The sequence below is a fragment of the Petromyzon marinus genome, chromosome 84, assembly GCF_048934315.1.
Source record: "Petromyzon marinus isolate PM22_M1 ecotype Great Lakes invasive population chromosome 84, UKy_Petmar_22M1.pri1.0, whole genome shotgun sequence".
Lineage (NCBI taxonomy): Eukaryota > Metazoa > Chordata > Hyperoartia > Petromyzontiformes > Petromyzontidae > Petromyzon > Petromyzon marinus.
In genome coordinates this window covers 2,728,046-2,747,074 of record NC_133749.1, presented here as the reverse complement: position 1 = coordinate 2,747,074, position 19,029 = coordinate 2,728,046, and the positions used below count along the sequence as shown (strand labels likewise).

Genomic DNA, 19,029 nt, shown 5'->3' with positions numbered 1-19,029 from the left:
GTTTCCCTTCAAACGTGGTGGGTGACTGACTTTACCGAAAGAACCAAGAACACTAATTTTATTGTTTTACAATAATTTTATTGTTTTATATTTTTATTATTTTATTGTTTCCCTTAAACGTGGTGGGTGACTTTACCGAAAGAACCAAGAGTATGAGTCGCTGCAGTCACCAGCGCTCCGAATCAGAATCTCTGCTTAATTTCCGTTTCCATCGGTGGTGGTGTGGTAGGGGGTGCGCATTCACGGAGCCCCCCGCCACAGCCGCCCCCTTCCCGCCAGCATTGGCTAGCGGATTAAGGCCCACCCACGGGAGGTGGGGGGTGGGGGGTGGGGCTCTCGCGCCTATCCCTACGGCTGTTTTTAGCGCCAGCTGTGGCGGGCAACGCTTCGCCTGCACGGGCGAAACGTGCTTCGTGGTGGTGGTGGTGGTGGTGCACGTGGGGAGTGTACGGGGTAACTCCGGGCGGTGGTGAGCCAGCCACGTAGCCGTGTCCCTCGGGGAGGGCGCCGGAGCCGGGGGGGGGGGGTGGGGGGGGGGGCGATCGACCCGATCGGCGGGGGGCCCGGCGAGAAGTGGCCGAGGAGGAGGGGGGAGTGGAGGAGGTGGCCGTCAGCCCCCACAGACGCCGCTGGTTCTGTAGACGCCGCTGGTTCTGTAGACCCCGCTGGTTCTTCACGTTCTGTAGACCCCGCTGGTTCTTCACGTTCTGTAGATGCCGCTGGTTCTTCACGTTCTGTAGATGTAGATGCCACTGGTTCTTCACGTTCTGTAGATGCCGCTGGTTCTGCACGTTCTGTAGACGCCGCTGGTTCTGTAGACGCCGCTGGTTCTTCACGTTCTGTAGACGCCGCTGCTGGTTCTTCACGTTCTGTAGATACCACTGGTTCTTCACGTTCTGTAGACGCCGCTGGTTCTGTAGATGCCGCTGGTTCTTCACGTTCTGTAGATGTAGATGCCACTGGTTCTTCACGTTCTGTAGATGTAGATGCCACTGGTTCTTCACGTTCTGTAGATGCCGCTGGTTCTGCACGTTCTGTAGACGCCGCTGGTTCTGTAGACGCCGCTGGTTCTTCACGTTCTGTAGACGCCGCTGCTGGTTCTTCACGTTCTGTAGATACCACTGGTTCTTCACGTTCTGTAGACGCCGCTGGTTCTGTAGATGCCGCTGGTTCTTCACGTTCTGTAGATGTAGATGCCACTGGTTCTTCACGTTCTGTAGATGCCGCTGGTTTTTTTTTTTTCCGGTAACGTCACGTAGGTAAAATAAAATGAATGAAAGCAGCTAAATTAAATCACGACGTTTCGGAGGCAACACAAGCCTCCGTCTTCAGGTGGAACAGTCACAGCAAAATAGCTGTATCAAGTGAAGAGCTCTAAGACACCCGAGATTATATAGACAGGTTAAGGGGGGTTAGGGGGACGGAGAGGCGATGGCGAGCGGTAGTCGAAAATGAGAGAAACCAACTGGAAGAAATGGAAACGGCTGTGCAATTATAATGCAGCTAAAGTTCGACTCGGTTGATGACATCTTTCCAATGGTTGCTCAGTTTCAAACCATCCCCTCGGTTGAAGTTGCGCCTATGTTTGTTTGTATATCCGGATGGCTTCATGGACAAGTCTTTGGTAGTGTCCAGGAGGCTTGCAGAGTACTTAGGTATCGGAGAAAACAATGTGATGAGAACCCGCTGTGTTGAGACAGTGATCAGCCACGGCCGAAGAATTCGTTCTGCCGTGTTTCAAGTCTGATTTGTGCTCGCGAATTCGGTCAGAGACATGTCGCTTCGTCTCCCCGATATAGCAGTCCACCGCAGGTACAACTCAATATGTAAACACCGGGGTAATGTAAATCAGGAATGACATCCTTCACGGATGGGATCAGATCACAGATCTTGTGTCCTGTATTGAACCGGACCTGGATCTTGTGTTTGTTTAGAATTTTGGAAATATTTTTGGTAACGCCTGCTATGTATGGCAACGTGATGATTTTGATCGGAGTGTCAGGTGGTTGTTTCTGTATGGTGGGAGTAACAGCTTGGCGGATAGTACGGTCAGAGTATCCGTTCATCTTGAGGGCCAGTTGTACATGTTTTAATTCACTGGCCAGGTGTTGTTGGTCAGAAATGCAATGAGCCCTATGGTATAGCGTTTTGATGAAGGAATTATTTTGAGCCGGGTGGTGTTGGGAATCAGGCTTCAGGTAGGAATCTGTGTGGGTGGACTTCCTGTAGACAGAATGTCCCCAAGAGCCTTCAGGCCTCCTCTCAAACAGAACAACCAAGAATGGCAGCTTGCCATCTTTCTCCACTTCCATGGCGAATTTGATAGATGGGTGTCTGGAATGGATGTGGTGTAGGAAATGGTTCAATGCTGGGAGGCCATGTGGTCAAATGACGAAAGTGTCATCCACATATCTCTTCCACAGGGAAGGACGTAGGGTGGATGTCTGGATGGCGTTTGATTCAAATTTCTCCATGAAAACATTGGCTATCACTGGTGATAAGGGGGAACCCATAGGGGTATCTTCATTTTGTTTGTAGAAGGCGCCATTCCAGGTGAAGTAGGTGTTGGTGAGGCAGTGCCTAACCAGCGCAGGTACATCGGGGTCCAGTCCACGTTGGACCAAGTCTTCAATTATTGTCATGGTGTCAGGCACCGGGACCTTGGTGAACAGAGAGACCACATCAAAGCTGACGAGGATATCGTCAGGAGGCAGTGCAATGCCCTTGACCATAGAAACCAATTGGGTTGAGTTAAGTACCGCTGAGGTGGTCTTGCCAGTGAAGGGGAGCAGAGTATCCGATAAAAAAAAAACGGGCCAGCTTGTAGGTAGGGGAGTTGATCGTTCGTGGACACGATGGGTCGTATTGGGGTACCTTCTTTATGCATCTTGGGAAGACCACAGAATCTGGGAGGTCTTGCAGCCGAGGGTTTTAGGGAGGGACGTTCAGTTGGTCCGATTAGGGAGGTCGAACTAGTGATGATCTTGTTGGTTTTTTATATCGTTAGGCTGTTAGTGGGATCACATTTAATTTTGGCGTAACTGCCATCATTGAGTAGGTCCTGGATTTTGCTGTTGTACGAGTTTTTTTTATCGATGATAACAGTGGTATTGCCCTTGTCGGCCGAGAGATGACAATATCATCCCTCGTTTTCAAATTCGCGAGTTCGGAGCGTTCGTTTTTGCTCATGTTGCTAATGGGTTTCTTAGCATTCTTGAGAACAGTGGCTATTTCAGCTCTCGCAACGTCCGCTTGGATGTGTCCTATGCCTTTGAGGGCTACATCCACCTGAGAGGATGACATCCTCTACTGGTATGTGTTTAGGGGTGACAGCGAAATTTTGCCCTTTAGCCAGTACCGTTTTCAGATTGTCCGAAATCGGGATGTTACTCTGATTAATAACGATTTTGTTAACGTCCATCTTTGTGATGTGTGGTTCTGGCTTCGTCTTTGATAGGAGGTTGAATTTAGCGATCAGGTGAGACGGAAGCTTGTGTTGGCTCCGAAACGTCGTGATTTAATTACACACACACCTACACACAGCACACACACCACACACACCTACACAACACACACCTACACAACACACACTACACACAGCACACACACACCTACACAACACACACACACACCTACACACCACACCTACACACAGCACACACAACACACACACCTACACAGCACACACAACACGCACAGCACACACAACACACACACCTACACAACACACTACAGACAACACACACACAACTACACACAGCACACACACCTACACACCACACACACCTACAGACCACACACACACCTACACACCACACACACACCTACACAACACACACACACACCTACACAACACACAATACAGACAACACACACACAACTACACACAGCACACACCTACACACCACACACACCTACAGACCACACACACACCTACACAACACACACACCTACACACCACACCTACACAACACACACACCTACACACCACACCTACACAACACACACAATACAGACAACACACACACAACTACACACAGCACACACACCTACACACCACACACACACCTACACAACACACACACCTACACACAGTACACACACCTACACACAGCACACACACAACTACACACAGCACACACCTACACACAGCACACACACAACTACACAACAACCGCCATTCGCCACTAAGTGGCGGTGACGTCACCACGACGCTTGTGCCAGGACATGTGCACCTTGAGGCCACGTGGAGTGTCGAACGCCCGCTGGCAGGTCACGGGGCAGACCCAGGTGCCACGGGTCGACTAAGATGACTGAGATGACTGGCTGATGCACCACCTGTGCCCCCTACTGTGCCAACCTGCTGTGCTTTAGCCACCCGGCGCTCCGCTCGTTGTTGTGAGCGTCGCTCCTCCGCCCTCTGTTGTTGTTGGAGGGCGACTGCCTCCAACTGCCCAGTAGCATCCTTCACGAGCCTCCTCCACAGAGGCCGATCTTGACACCGGTGGTACCAGTCATCGGCAAGTCCACTCAGCTCCACGTCCTCCTGTACCACATCACTCCATCTCTTCTCTAGCCCGTGCCGCGCCCGCTTAGCCCCCTCGATCCGGCAGAACAAAAGCTGTTTCGGCATGCGGTGGCTGGGCATGCGGGCTACGTGACCCAGCCATCGCAGCCTTGCCCGCTGGAGGAGCTCACCGATGGGACCTTGCAGAGATCTTTCAAGGATTTGTGAGCTCCTCACACAATCCAGTCTGGTTAAACCCAGGATGGATCGTAGGCAGGCCAGCCTAAATGTTTCTAACCGGCGAAGATGTTCCATTAGGGGGGGTCCACGTTTCGCAAGCGTAGAGAAGGGAGGGAATGACCGTGGCCGAGAAGACCTGAAGCTTAGTGCGGAGCGACAGACCAGGTAGCTTCCACACAGCGTTACGCAACCGATGAAAAGATATTGCCGCTCGACTGATTCGGAGTGAGACCTCTGCTGTTAAACTGGAGCCGGTCACACACAGTGCACACACCTACACACAGCACACACAGTACACACACCTACACACAGTACACCTACACAACACACACCTACACAGCACACACACACACCTACACACACACCTACACACAGCACACACACACCTACACACAGCACACACACACCTACACACAGCACACACAACACACACGCATAGTCCACATCCTTTATTCATTTATCCTATGGCAGGAACCACAGTCAATTGGGAGGTGGTGGAGGTGGTGGTGGAGGAGGTGGAGGAGATGAAGGAGGTGGAGGAGGTGGAGGAGGAGATGGAGATGGAGGAGGTGGAGGAGGTGGTGGTAGTGGTGGTGGAGGTGGAGGTGGATGTGGAAGAGGTGGAGGAGGTGGTGGAGGAGGAGGTGGTGGAGGAGGTGATGGAGGTGGTGAAGGAGGAGGTGGAGGAGGCGGAGGTGGTGGAGGTGGTGGAGGAGGTGGTGGAGGAGGTGGAGGTGGTGGAGGTGGAGGAGGTGGTGGAGGAGGAGGTGGAGGAGGTGGTGGAGGAGGAGCAGGAGGAGGTTGATGATGGCGGCATGTTGATGATGTTGATGATGATGTCATCACTTCTTCACGATCTGGATGACATCTTCATCGTTCAGGACGTTGATGATGATGTTGTTGATGATGATGATGTTGATGATGATGTCATCACTTCTTCACGATCTGGATGACATCTTCATCGTTCAGGACGTTGATGATGATGTTGTTGATGATGTTGATGATGATGATGTTGATGATGATGTCATCACTTCTTCACGATCTGGATGACATCTTCATCGTTCAGGACGTTGATGATGATGTTGTTGATGATGTTGATGATGATGATGTTGATGATGATGTCATCACTTCTTCACGATCTGGATGACATCTTCATCGTTCAGGACGTTGATGATGATGTTGTTGATGATGATGATGTTGTTGATGATGTCATCACTTCTTCACGATCTGGATGACATCTTCATCGTTCAGGACGTGCTCCTTCCCCACCTTCTGCGGGTTGTACTTCACTGAAGAACCCCACACCTGCGCACTGTAGCACACAGACAAAGGTCCCCCGTGTAGCCTAAACACACTGTAGGGGCAAGTGCTGTCACACACACACTTACAAAAATCAAAGATCCCCCATATAGCCTTAACACACTGTAGGGGCAAGTGCTGTCACACACACTTACAAAGATCAAAGACAAAGGTCCCCCGTGTAGCCTAAACACACTGTAGGGGCAAGTGCTGTCACACACACACACTTACAAAGATCAAAGATAAAGATCCCCCATATAGCCTTAACACACTGTAGGGGCAAGTGCTGTCACACACACACTTACAAAGATCAAAGATAAAGATCCCCCATATAGCCTTAACAGACTGTAGGGGCAAGTGCTGTCACACACACTTACAAAGATCAAAGACAAAGGTCCCCCGTGTAGCCTAAACACACTGTAGGGGCAAGTGCTGTCACACACACACTTACAAAGATCAAAGATAAAGATCCCCCATATAGCCTAACACACTGTAGGGGCAAGTGCTGTCACACACACACTTACAAAGATCAAAGATAAAGATCCCCCATATAGCCCTAACAGACTGTAGGGGCAAGTGCTGTCACACACACTTACAAAGATAAAGATCCCCCATATAGCCTTAACACACTGTAGGGGCAAGTGCTGTCACACACACACTTACAAAGATCAAAGACAAAGATCCCCCGTATAGCCCTAACAGACTGTAGGGGCAAGTGCTGTTAGCGAGCACCTATGAAGGCCGGAACGGTACACGAGGGGGTGGGTGGCCAGCACCACGCCCGACCGCCTTTGTCTCCCTAGTGGCGATGTTTACACACCGCACCAGGTACTCATTTGAGGCTGAGTCAACCTAGGGGAGGCCCGGGACCGGTTCAGATAATCGTCACCGGTGTTGGCCGTGAGCGGGAATCGAACCCGGGTCGCCAGGTTTGTAGCGCAGCGTAGCGCTAACCGCTACACTATCGCTACACACAGATACACACACACAGACACACACACACAGACAGACACACAGATTCACACACATACACACAAAGATAAAGATCCCCCGTATAGCCTGTAGCAGACTGCAGGGACAAGTGCTGTTAGTAGCAGCAGCAGCGCCTGTGAAGGATACCGGCACTGTGTCTACACACAGAGGGGGTGGTGTGTGTCTACACACAGAGTGTGTGTCTACACACAGAGTGGTGGTGTGTGTCTACACACAAAGTGGTGGTGTGTGTCTACACACAGAGTGTGTGTCTACACACAGAGTGTGTGTCTACACACAGAGTGTGTGTCTACACACAGAGGGGGTGGTGTGTGTCTACACACAGAGTGTGTGGTGTGTGTCTACACACAGAGTGGGTGTCTACACACAGAGGTGGGTGGCTATCAGCACCACGCCCGGCCGCCTTTGTCTCTCCCCCAGTGCTGGCGATGTTCAACACCCTCCACTCCCCCCTATGCCCCTCCCCCCCCACACTAAACCCCTCCCCCCCACCCTCCACTCCCCCCCTATGCCCCTCCCCCCCACACTAAACCCCTCCCCCCCACCCTCCACTCCCCCCTATGCCCCTCCCCCCCACCCTCAACTCCCCCCTATGCCCCTCCCCCCACTAAACCCCTCCCCCTATGCCCCTCCCCACCACACTAAACCCCTCCCCCCCCACCCTCCACTCCCCCCTATGCCCCTCCCCCCACACTAAACCCCTCCCCCCCACACTAAACCCCTCCCCCCTATGCCCCTCCCCCCCATACTAAACCCCTCCCCCCCACACTAAACCCCTCCCCCCCACACTAAGCCCCTCCCCCCTATGCCCCTCCCCACCCCCACCCCTCACTATTTGAACTCCTTCATGAGGTTTTTGTGAATCTTGTTGCAGAAATCCTCGACGGAGGTGCGGCCGGCCTGGAGCACGACGGGAGACGCGTAGTCAGGCAGCTGTCCCTTGGGCTTCGTGTAACTACACACACAGTGGTACACACACAGTGTACACACACAGTGTACACACACAGTGTACACACAGTATACACACAGTGTACACACAGTAGTCAGGCAGCTGTCCCTTGGGCTTCGTGTAACTACACACACACAGGGTGTACACACACAGTATACACACACACAGTGTACACACAGTGTACACACACAGTAGTCAGGCAGCTGTCCCTTGGGCTTCGTGTAACTACACACACACAGTGTACACACACACAGTATACACACACACAGTGTACACACACAGTGTACACACAGTGTACACACACAGTAGTCAGGCAGCTGTCCCTTGGGCTTCGTGTAACTACACACACACAGTGTGTACACACACAGTGTACACACACAGTGTACACACACACACAGTGTACACACACAGTAGTCAGGCAGCTGTCCCTTGGGCTTCGTGTAACTACACACACACAGGGTGTACACACACACACAGTGTACACACACACAGTGGTACACACACAGTATACACAGTATACACACACACAGTGTACACACACAGTGTACACACACACACACACAGTGTACACACACAGTGTACACACACACACACACAGTATACACACAGTGTACACACAGTGTACACACACAGTGTACACACACAGTGTACACACAGTAGTCAGGCAGCTGTCCCTTGGGCTTCGTGTAACTACACACACACAGGGTGTACACACACACACAGTATACACACACACAGTGTACACACACACAGTGTACACACAGTAGTCAGGCAGCTGTCCCTTGGGCTTCGTGTAACTACACACACACAGGGTGTACACACACACAGTGTACACACAGTATACACACAGTGTACATACACACACAGTGTACACACACAGTGTACACACACAGTGTACACACACAGTGTATACACACAGTAGTCAGGCAGCTGTCCCTTGGGCTTCGTGTAACTACACACACACAGTGTACACACAGTGTACACACACAGTGTACACACACACAGTATACACACAGTAGTCAGGCAGCTGTCCCTTGGGCTTCGTGTAACTACACACACACAGTGTACACACACACAGTATACACACAGTAGTCAGGCAGCTGTCCCTTGGGCTTCGTGTAACTACACACACACAGTGGTACACACACAGTATACACAGTATACACACACACAGTGTACACACACAGTGTACACACACACACACACAGTGTACACACACAGTGTACACACACACACACACAGTATACACACAGTGTACACACAGTGTACACACACAGTGTACACACACAGTGTACACACAGTAGTCAGGCAGCTGTCCCTTGGGCTTCGTGTAACTACACACACACAGGGTGTACACACACACACAGTATACACACACACAGTGTACACACACACAGTGTACACACAGTAGTCAGGCAGCTGTCCCTTGGGCTTCGTGTAACTACACACACACAGGGTGTACACACACACAGTGTACACACAGTATACACACAGTGTACATACACACACAGTGTACACACACAGTGTACACACACAGTGTACACACACAGTGTATACACACAGTAGTCAGGCAGCTGTCCCTTGGGCTTCGTGTAACTACACACACACAGTGTACACACAGTGTACACACACAGTGTACACACACACAGTATACACACAGTAGTCAGGCAGCTGTCCCTTGGGCTTCGTGTAACTACACACACACAGTGTACACACACACAGTATACACACAGTAGTCAGGCAGCTGTCCCTTGGGCTTCGTGTAACTACACACACACAGTGGTACACACACAGTATACACAGTATACACACACACAGTGTACACACACAGTGTACACACACACACACACAGTGTACACACACAGTGTACACACACACACACACAGTATACACACAGTGTACACACAGTGTACACACACAGTGTACACACACAGTGTACACACAGTAGTCAGGCAGCTGTCCCTTGGGCTTCGTGTAACTACACACACACAGGGTGTACACACACACACAGTATACACACACACAGTGTACACACACACAGTGTACACACAGTAGTCAGGCAGCTGTCCCTTGGGCTTCGTGTAACTACACACACACAGGGTGTACACACACACAGTGTACACACAGTATACACACAGTGTACATACACACACAGTGTACACACACAGTGTACACACACAGTGTACACACACAGTGTATACACACAGTAGTCAGGCAGCTGTCCCTTGGGCTTCGTGTAACTACACACACACAGTGTACACACAGTGTACACACACAGTGTACACACACACAGTATACACACAGTAGTCAGGCAGCTGTCCCTTGGGCTTCGTGTAACTACACACACACAGTGTACACACAGTGTACACACACAGTGTACACACACACAGTATACACACAGTAGTCAGGCAGCTGTCCCTTGGGCTTCGTGTAACTACACACACACAGTGTACACACAGTGTACACACACAGTGTACACACACACAGTGTACACACACACAGTGTACACACACAGTGTACACACACACACACAGTGTACACACAGTAGTCAGGCAGCTGTCCCTTGGGCTTCGTGTAACTACACACACAGTGTACACACACAGTGTACACACAGTGTACACACACACAGTATACACACAGTGTACACACAGTAGTCAGGCAGCTGTCCCTTGGGCTTCGTGTAACTACACACACACAGTGTACACACACACAGTGTACACACACAGTGTACACACAGTGTACACACACACAGTATACACACACAGTGTACACACAGTAGTCAGGCAGCTGTCCCTTGGGCTTCGTGTAACTACACACACACAGTGTACACACACACAGTGTACACACACACAGTGTACACACACAGTGTACACACACACAGTATACACACAGTAGTCAGGCAGCTGTCCCTTGAGCTTCGTGTAACTACACACACAGTGTACACACACACAGTATACACACACAGTGTATACACACACAGTGTACACACACACAGTGTACACACACACACACAGTTTACACACAGTATACACACAGTGTACACACACACAGTGTACACACACACACAGTGTACACACACAGTGTACACACAGTGTACACACACACACAGTGTACACACACAGTAGTCAGGCAGCTGTCCCTTGGGCTTCGTGTAACTACACACACACAGTGTACACACAGTGTACACACACACAGTGTACACACACACAGTATACACACAGTAGTCAGGCAGCTGTCCCTTGGGCTTCGTGTAACTACACACACAGTGTACACACACACAGTATACACACACAGTGTATACACACACAGTGTACACACACACAGTGTACACACACACACACAGTTTACACACAGTATACACACAGTGTACACACACACAGTGTACACACACACACAGTGTACACACACAGTGTACACACAGTGTACACACACACACAGTGTACACACACAGTAGTCAGGCAGCTGTCCCTTGGGCTTCGTGTAACTACACACACACAGTGTACACACAGTGTACACACACAGTGTACACACACAGTGTACACACACAGTGTACACACAGTAGTCAGGCAGCTGTCCCTTGGGCTTCGTGTAACTACACACACAGTGTACACACACACAGTATACACACACAGTGTATACACACACAGTGTACACACACACAGTGTACACACACACAGTGTACACACACACACACAGTTTACACACAGTATACACACAGTGTACACACACACAGTGTACACACACACACAGTGTACACACACAGTGTACACACAGTGTACACACACACACACAGTGTACACACACAGTAGTCAGGCAGCTGTCCCTTGGGCTTCGTGTAACTACACACACACAGTGTACACACAGTGTACACACACAGTGTACACACACAGTGTACACACAGTAGTCAGGCAGCTGTCCCTTGGGCTTCGTGTAACTACACACACAGTGTACACACACACAGTATACACACACAGTGTATACACACACAGTGTACACACACACAGTGTACACACACACACACAGTTTACACACAGTATACACACAGTGTACACACACACAGTGTACACACACACACAGTGTACACACACAGTGTACACACAGTGTACACACACACACAGTGTACACACACAGTAGTCAGGCAGCTGTCCCTTGGGCTTCGTGTAACTACACACACACAGTGTACACACAGTGTACACACACAGTGTACACACACAGTGTACACACAGTAGTCAGGCAGCTGTCCCTTGGGCTTCGTTTAACTACACACACAGTGTACACACACACAGTATACACACACAGTGTATACACACACAGTGTACACACACACAGTGTACACACACACACACACAGTATACACACAGTATACACACAGTGTACACACACACAGTGTACACACACACACAGTGTACACACACAGTGTACACACAGTGTACACACACACACAGTGTACACACACAGTAGTCAGGCAGCTGTCCCTTGGGCTTCGTGTAACTACACACACACAGTGTACACACAGTGTACACACAGTGTACACACACAGTGTACACACAGTAGTCAGGCAGCTGTCCCTTGGGCTTCGTGTAACTACACACACAGTGTACACACACACAGTATACACACACAGTGTATACACACACAGTGTACACACACACAGTGTACACACACACAGTGTACACACACACACACAGTTTACACACAGTATACACACAGTGTACACACACACAGTGTACACACACACACAGTGTACACACACAGTGTACACACAGTGTACACACACACACAGTGTACACACACAGTAGTCAGGCAGCTGTCCCTTGGGCTTCGTGTAACTACACACACAGTGTACACACACACAGTATACACACACAGTGTATACACACACAGTGTACACACACACAGTGTACACACACACACACACAGTATACACACAGTGTACACACACACAGTGTACACACACACACAGTGTACACACACAGTGTACACACACAGTGTACACACAGTAGTCAGGCAGCTGTCCCTTGGGCTTCGTGTAACTACACACACAGTGTACACACACACAGTATACACACACAGTGTACACACACACAGTGTACACACACACACACAGTATACACACAGTGTACACACACACAGTGTACACACACACAGTGTACACACACACACAGTGTACACACACAGTGTACACACAGTGTACACACACACACAGTGTACACACACAGTAGTCAGGCAGCTGTCCCTTGGGCTTCGTGTAACTACACACACACAGTGTACACACAGTGTACACACACAGTGTACACACACAGTGTACACACAGTAGTCAGGCAGCTGTCCCTTGGGCTTCGTGTAACTACACACACAGTGTACACACACAGTATACACACAGTGTACACACACACAGTGTACACACACAGTGTACACACACACAGTGTACACACACACAGTGTACACACACAGTGTACACACACACAGTGTACACACAGTAGTCAGGCAGCTGTCCCTTGGGCTTCGTGTAACTACACACACACAGTGTACACACACACACAGTATACACACAGTGTACACACACAGTGTACACACACAGTGTACACACAGTGTACACACACACACACAGTGTACACACACAGTAGTCAGGCAGCTGTCCCTTGGGCTTCGTGTAACTACACACACAGTGTACACACAGTATACACAGTATACACACACAGTGTACACACACAGTGTACACACACAGTGTACACACACACACAGTGTACACACACAGTGTACACACACACAGTGTACACACAGTAGTCAGGCAGCTGTCCCTTGGGCTTCGTGTAACTACACACACACAGTGGTACACACACACACAGTGTACACACACACAGTGTACACACAGTATACACAGTGTACACACACAGTGTACACACACAGTACACACACAGTGTACACACAGTAGTCAGGCAGCTGTCCCTTGGGCTTCGTGTAACTACACACACACAGTGTACACACACAGTATACAGTGTACACACAGTGTACACACACAGTGTACACACAGTGTACACACACAGTGTACACACAGTGTACACACACACAGTGTACACACAGTATACACACACAGTAGTCAGGCAGCTGTCCCTTGGGCTTCGTGTAACTACACACACAGTGTACACACACACAGTGTACACACACAGTGTACACACACACAGTGTACACACAGTGTACACACACACAGTGTACACACACAGTAGTCAGGCAGCTGTCCCTTGGGCTTCGTGTAACTACACACACAGTGTACACACACACAGTGTACACACACAGTGTACACACACACAGTGTACACACAGTGTACACACACACAGTGTACACACACAGTAGTCAGGCAGCTGTCCCTTGGGCTTCGTGTAACTACACACACAGTGGTACACACACAGTGTACACACACACAGTGTACATACACACACAGTGTACACACAGTGTACACACAGTATACACACACACAGTATACACACAGTGTACACACAGTGTACACACAGTGTACACACAGTGTACACACACACAGTATACACACACACAGTATACACACAGTGTACACACAGTGTACACACAGTAGTCAGGCAGCTGTCCCTTGGGCTTCGTGTAACTACACACACACAGGGTGTACACACACACAGTGTACACACAGTGTACACAGTGTACACACAGTGTACACACACACAGTGTACACACACAGTAGTCAGGCAGCTGTCCCTTGGGCTTCGTGTAACTACACACACACAGTGTACACACACAGGGTACACACACACACAGTGTACACACACACACAGTGTACACACACACACACACAGTATACACACAGTAGTCAGGCAGCTGTCCCTTGGGCTTCGTGTAACTACACACACACAGGGTGTACACACACACAGTGTACACACACAGTGTATACACAGTGTACACACACACAGTGTACACACAGTAGTCAGGCAGCTGTCCCTTGGGCTTCGTGTAACTACACACACACAGGGTGTACACACACACAGTGTACACACACAGTGTACACACAGTATACACACAGTGTACACACACAGTGTACACACACAGTGTACACACAGTAGTCAGGCAGCTGTCCCTTGGGCTTCGTGTAACTACACACACACAGGGTGTACACACACACAGTGTACACACACAGTGTATACACAGTGTACACACACAGTGTACACACAGTAGTCAGGCAGCTGTCCCTTGGGCTTCGTGTAACTACACACACACAGTGGTACACACACACAGTGTACACACAGTGTACACACACAGAGTGTACACACACACAGTGTACACACAGTATACACACACAGTGTACACACAGTGTACACACACAGTGTACACACAGTAGTCAGGCAGCTGTCCCTTGGGCTTCGTGTAACTACACACACACAGTGTACACACACACAGTATACACACAGTGTACACACACAGAGTGTACACACACACAGTGTACACACAGTATACACACACAGTGTACACACAGTGTACACACACAGTAGTCAGGCAGCTGTCCCTTGGGCTTCGTGTAACTACACACACACAGTGTACACACACAGTGTACACACAGTATACACACAGTGTACACACAGTGTACACACACAGTAGTCAGGCAGCTGTCCCTTGGGCTTCGTGTAACTACACACACACAGTGTACACACACACAGTATACACACAGTGTACACACACAGAGTGTACACACACACAGTGTACACACAGTATACACACACAGTGTACACACAGTGTACACACACAGTAGTCAGGCAGCTGTCCCTTGGGCTTCGTGTAACTACACACACACAGTGTACACACACACAGTATACACACAGTGTACACACACAGAGTGTACACACACACAGTGTACACACAGTATACACACACAGTGTACACACAGTGTACACACACAGTAGTCAGGCAGCTGTCCCTTGGGCTTCGTGTAACTACACACACACAGGGTGTACACACACACAGTGTACACACACACAGTGTACACACACAGTGTACACACACAGGGTACACAGAGTAGTCAGGCAGCTGTCCCTTGGGCTTCGTGTAACTACACACACAGTGGTACACACACAGTGTACACAGTGTACACACACACACAGTGTACACACACACAGTGTACACACACAGTGTACACACACACAGTGTACATACACACACAGTGTACACACACAGTACACACACAGTGTACACACAGTAGTCAGGCAGCTGTCCCTTGGGCTTCGTGTAACTACACACACACAGGGTGTACACACACACAGTGTACACAGTGTACACACACAGTGTACACACACACAGTGTACACACACAGTGTACACACACAGTACACACACAGTGTACACACAGTAGTCAGGCAGCTGTCCCTTGGGCTTCGTGTAACTACACACACACAGTGGTACACACAGTATACAGTGTACACACACACACACAGTGTACACACACACAGTATACACACACAGTGTACACACACAGTGTACACACACACAGTGTACACACAGTATACACAGTATACACACACAGTGTACACACACACACAGTGTACACACACACACACAGTGTACACACACAGTATACACAGTGTACACACACAGTGTACACACACACAGTGTACACACACACAGTGTACACACACACAGTGTACACAGTGTACACACACACAGTGTACACACACACAGTGTACACACAGTAGTCAGGCAGCTGTCCCTTGGGCTTCGTGTAACTACACACACACAGTGTACACACACAGTGTACACACACACACAGTGTACACACACACAGTATACACACACAGTGTACACACACAGTGTATACACACACAGTGTACACACACACAGTGTACACACACACATGGTATACACACAGTGTACACACACAGTGTACACACACACAGTATACACAGTGTACACACAGGGTACACACACACAGTGTACACACAGTGTACACACACACAGTGTACACACACACACAGTGTACACACACACACAGTGTACACACACAGTATACACACAGTGTACACACAGTGTACACACACAGTGTACACACACAGTGTACACACAGTAGTCAGGCAGCTGTCCCTTGGGCTTCGTGTAACTACACACACAGTGTACACACACACACAGTGTACACACACACAGTATACACACACAGTGTACACACACAGTGTATACACACACAGTGTACACACACACAGTGTACACACACACATGGTATACACACAGTGTACACACACAGTGTACACACACACAGTATACACAGTGTACACACAGGGTACACACACACAGTGTACACACAGTGTACACACACACACAGTGTACACACACACACAGTGTACACACACAGTATACACACAGTGTACACACAGTGTACACACACAGTGTACACACACAGTGTACACACAGTAGTCAGGCCCCTTGGGCTTCGTGTAACTACACACACACAGTGTACACACACACAGTGTACACACATACGTGTACACACACACAGTGTACACACACACAGTGTACACACACACAGTGTACACACAGTAGTCAGGCAGCTGTCCCTTGGGCTTCGTGTAACTACACACACAGTATACACACAGTGTACACACAGTGTACACACACAGTGTACACACACACACAGGATACACACACACACAGTGCACACACACACACAGGGTACACACAGTATACACACAGTGTACACACAGTAGTCAGGCAGCTGTCCCTTGGGCTTCGTGTAACTACACACACACAGGGTGTACACACACAGTATACACACACACAGTGTACACACACACAGTGTACACACACAGGGTACACACAGTGTACACACAATGTACACACACACACAGTGTACACACACAGTATACACACAGTGTACACACAGTATACACACAGTATACACACACAGTGTACACACACACAGTGTACACACACAGTGTACACACACAGTGTACACACAGTGTACACACAGTGTACACACACACACAGTGTACACACACACAGTGTACACACAGTGTACACACACACAGTGTACACACAGTGTACACACACACACAGTGTACACACAGTGTACACACACACACAGTGTACACACAGTGTACACACACACACAGTGTACACACACAGTGTACACACAGTGTACACACACACAGTGTACACACACACAGTGTACACACAGTGTACACACACACAGTATACACACACAGTGTACACACAGTAGTCAGGCAGCTGTCCCTTGGGCTTCGTGTAACTACACACACAGTGTACACACACACACAGTGTACACACACACACAGTGTACACACACACACAGTGTACAACAACAACCGGTGACGTCACCAGTGTACATACACATGTACACACACAGTGTACACACACAGTGTACACACAGGGTACACACATGGTATACACACACACAGTGTACACACACAGTGTACACACAGGGTACACACACAGTGTACACACACACACAGTGTACACACACACAGTGTACACACACACACACACACAGGGTACACACAGGGTACACACACAGGGTACACACATAGTGTACACACACACACACAGTGTATACACACACACAGTGTACACACAGGGTACACACACACACACACACAGTGTACACACAGGGTACACACAGGGTACACACACACACACAGTGTACACACAGTATACACACACAGTGTACACACAGGGTACACACACAGGGTACACACACAGGGTACACACTGTACACACAGGGTACACACAGTATACACACAGTATACACACACAGTGGACACACACACAGTATACACACAGGGTACACACAGGGTACACACACACAGGGTACACACAGTGTACATACACACACACACAGTGTACACACACACAGTCTACACACACAGGGTACACACAGTATACATACACACAGTGGACACACACACGTACACACACAGTGTACACATAGTGTACACACACACAGTGCACACACACACACAGTGTACATACACAGTGTACACACACACACACACAGTGTACATACACAGTGTACACACACA

General features: G+C 49.4%; 1 protein-coding gene across 1 annotated transcript in view; it reads right to left on the bottom strand.

The window, feature by feature from the left end:
• Positions 1-5,181: 5,181 nt before the first annotated feature.
• The window catches only part of DRG1 (developmentally regulated GTP binding protein 1), a 47,168-nt gene continuing 33,320 nt past the window's right edge, over positions 5,182-19,029 (bottom strand). Inside the window, 2 exon segments of the mRNA XM_076057753.1 lie at positions 5,182-6,059; positions 7,872-7,994. Of these exon segments, the coding sequence (XP_075913868.1) occupies positions 5,960-6,059; positions 7,872-7,994 (223 nt within the window). The 3' untranslated portion in view covers positions 5,182-5,959.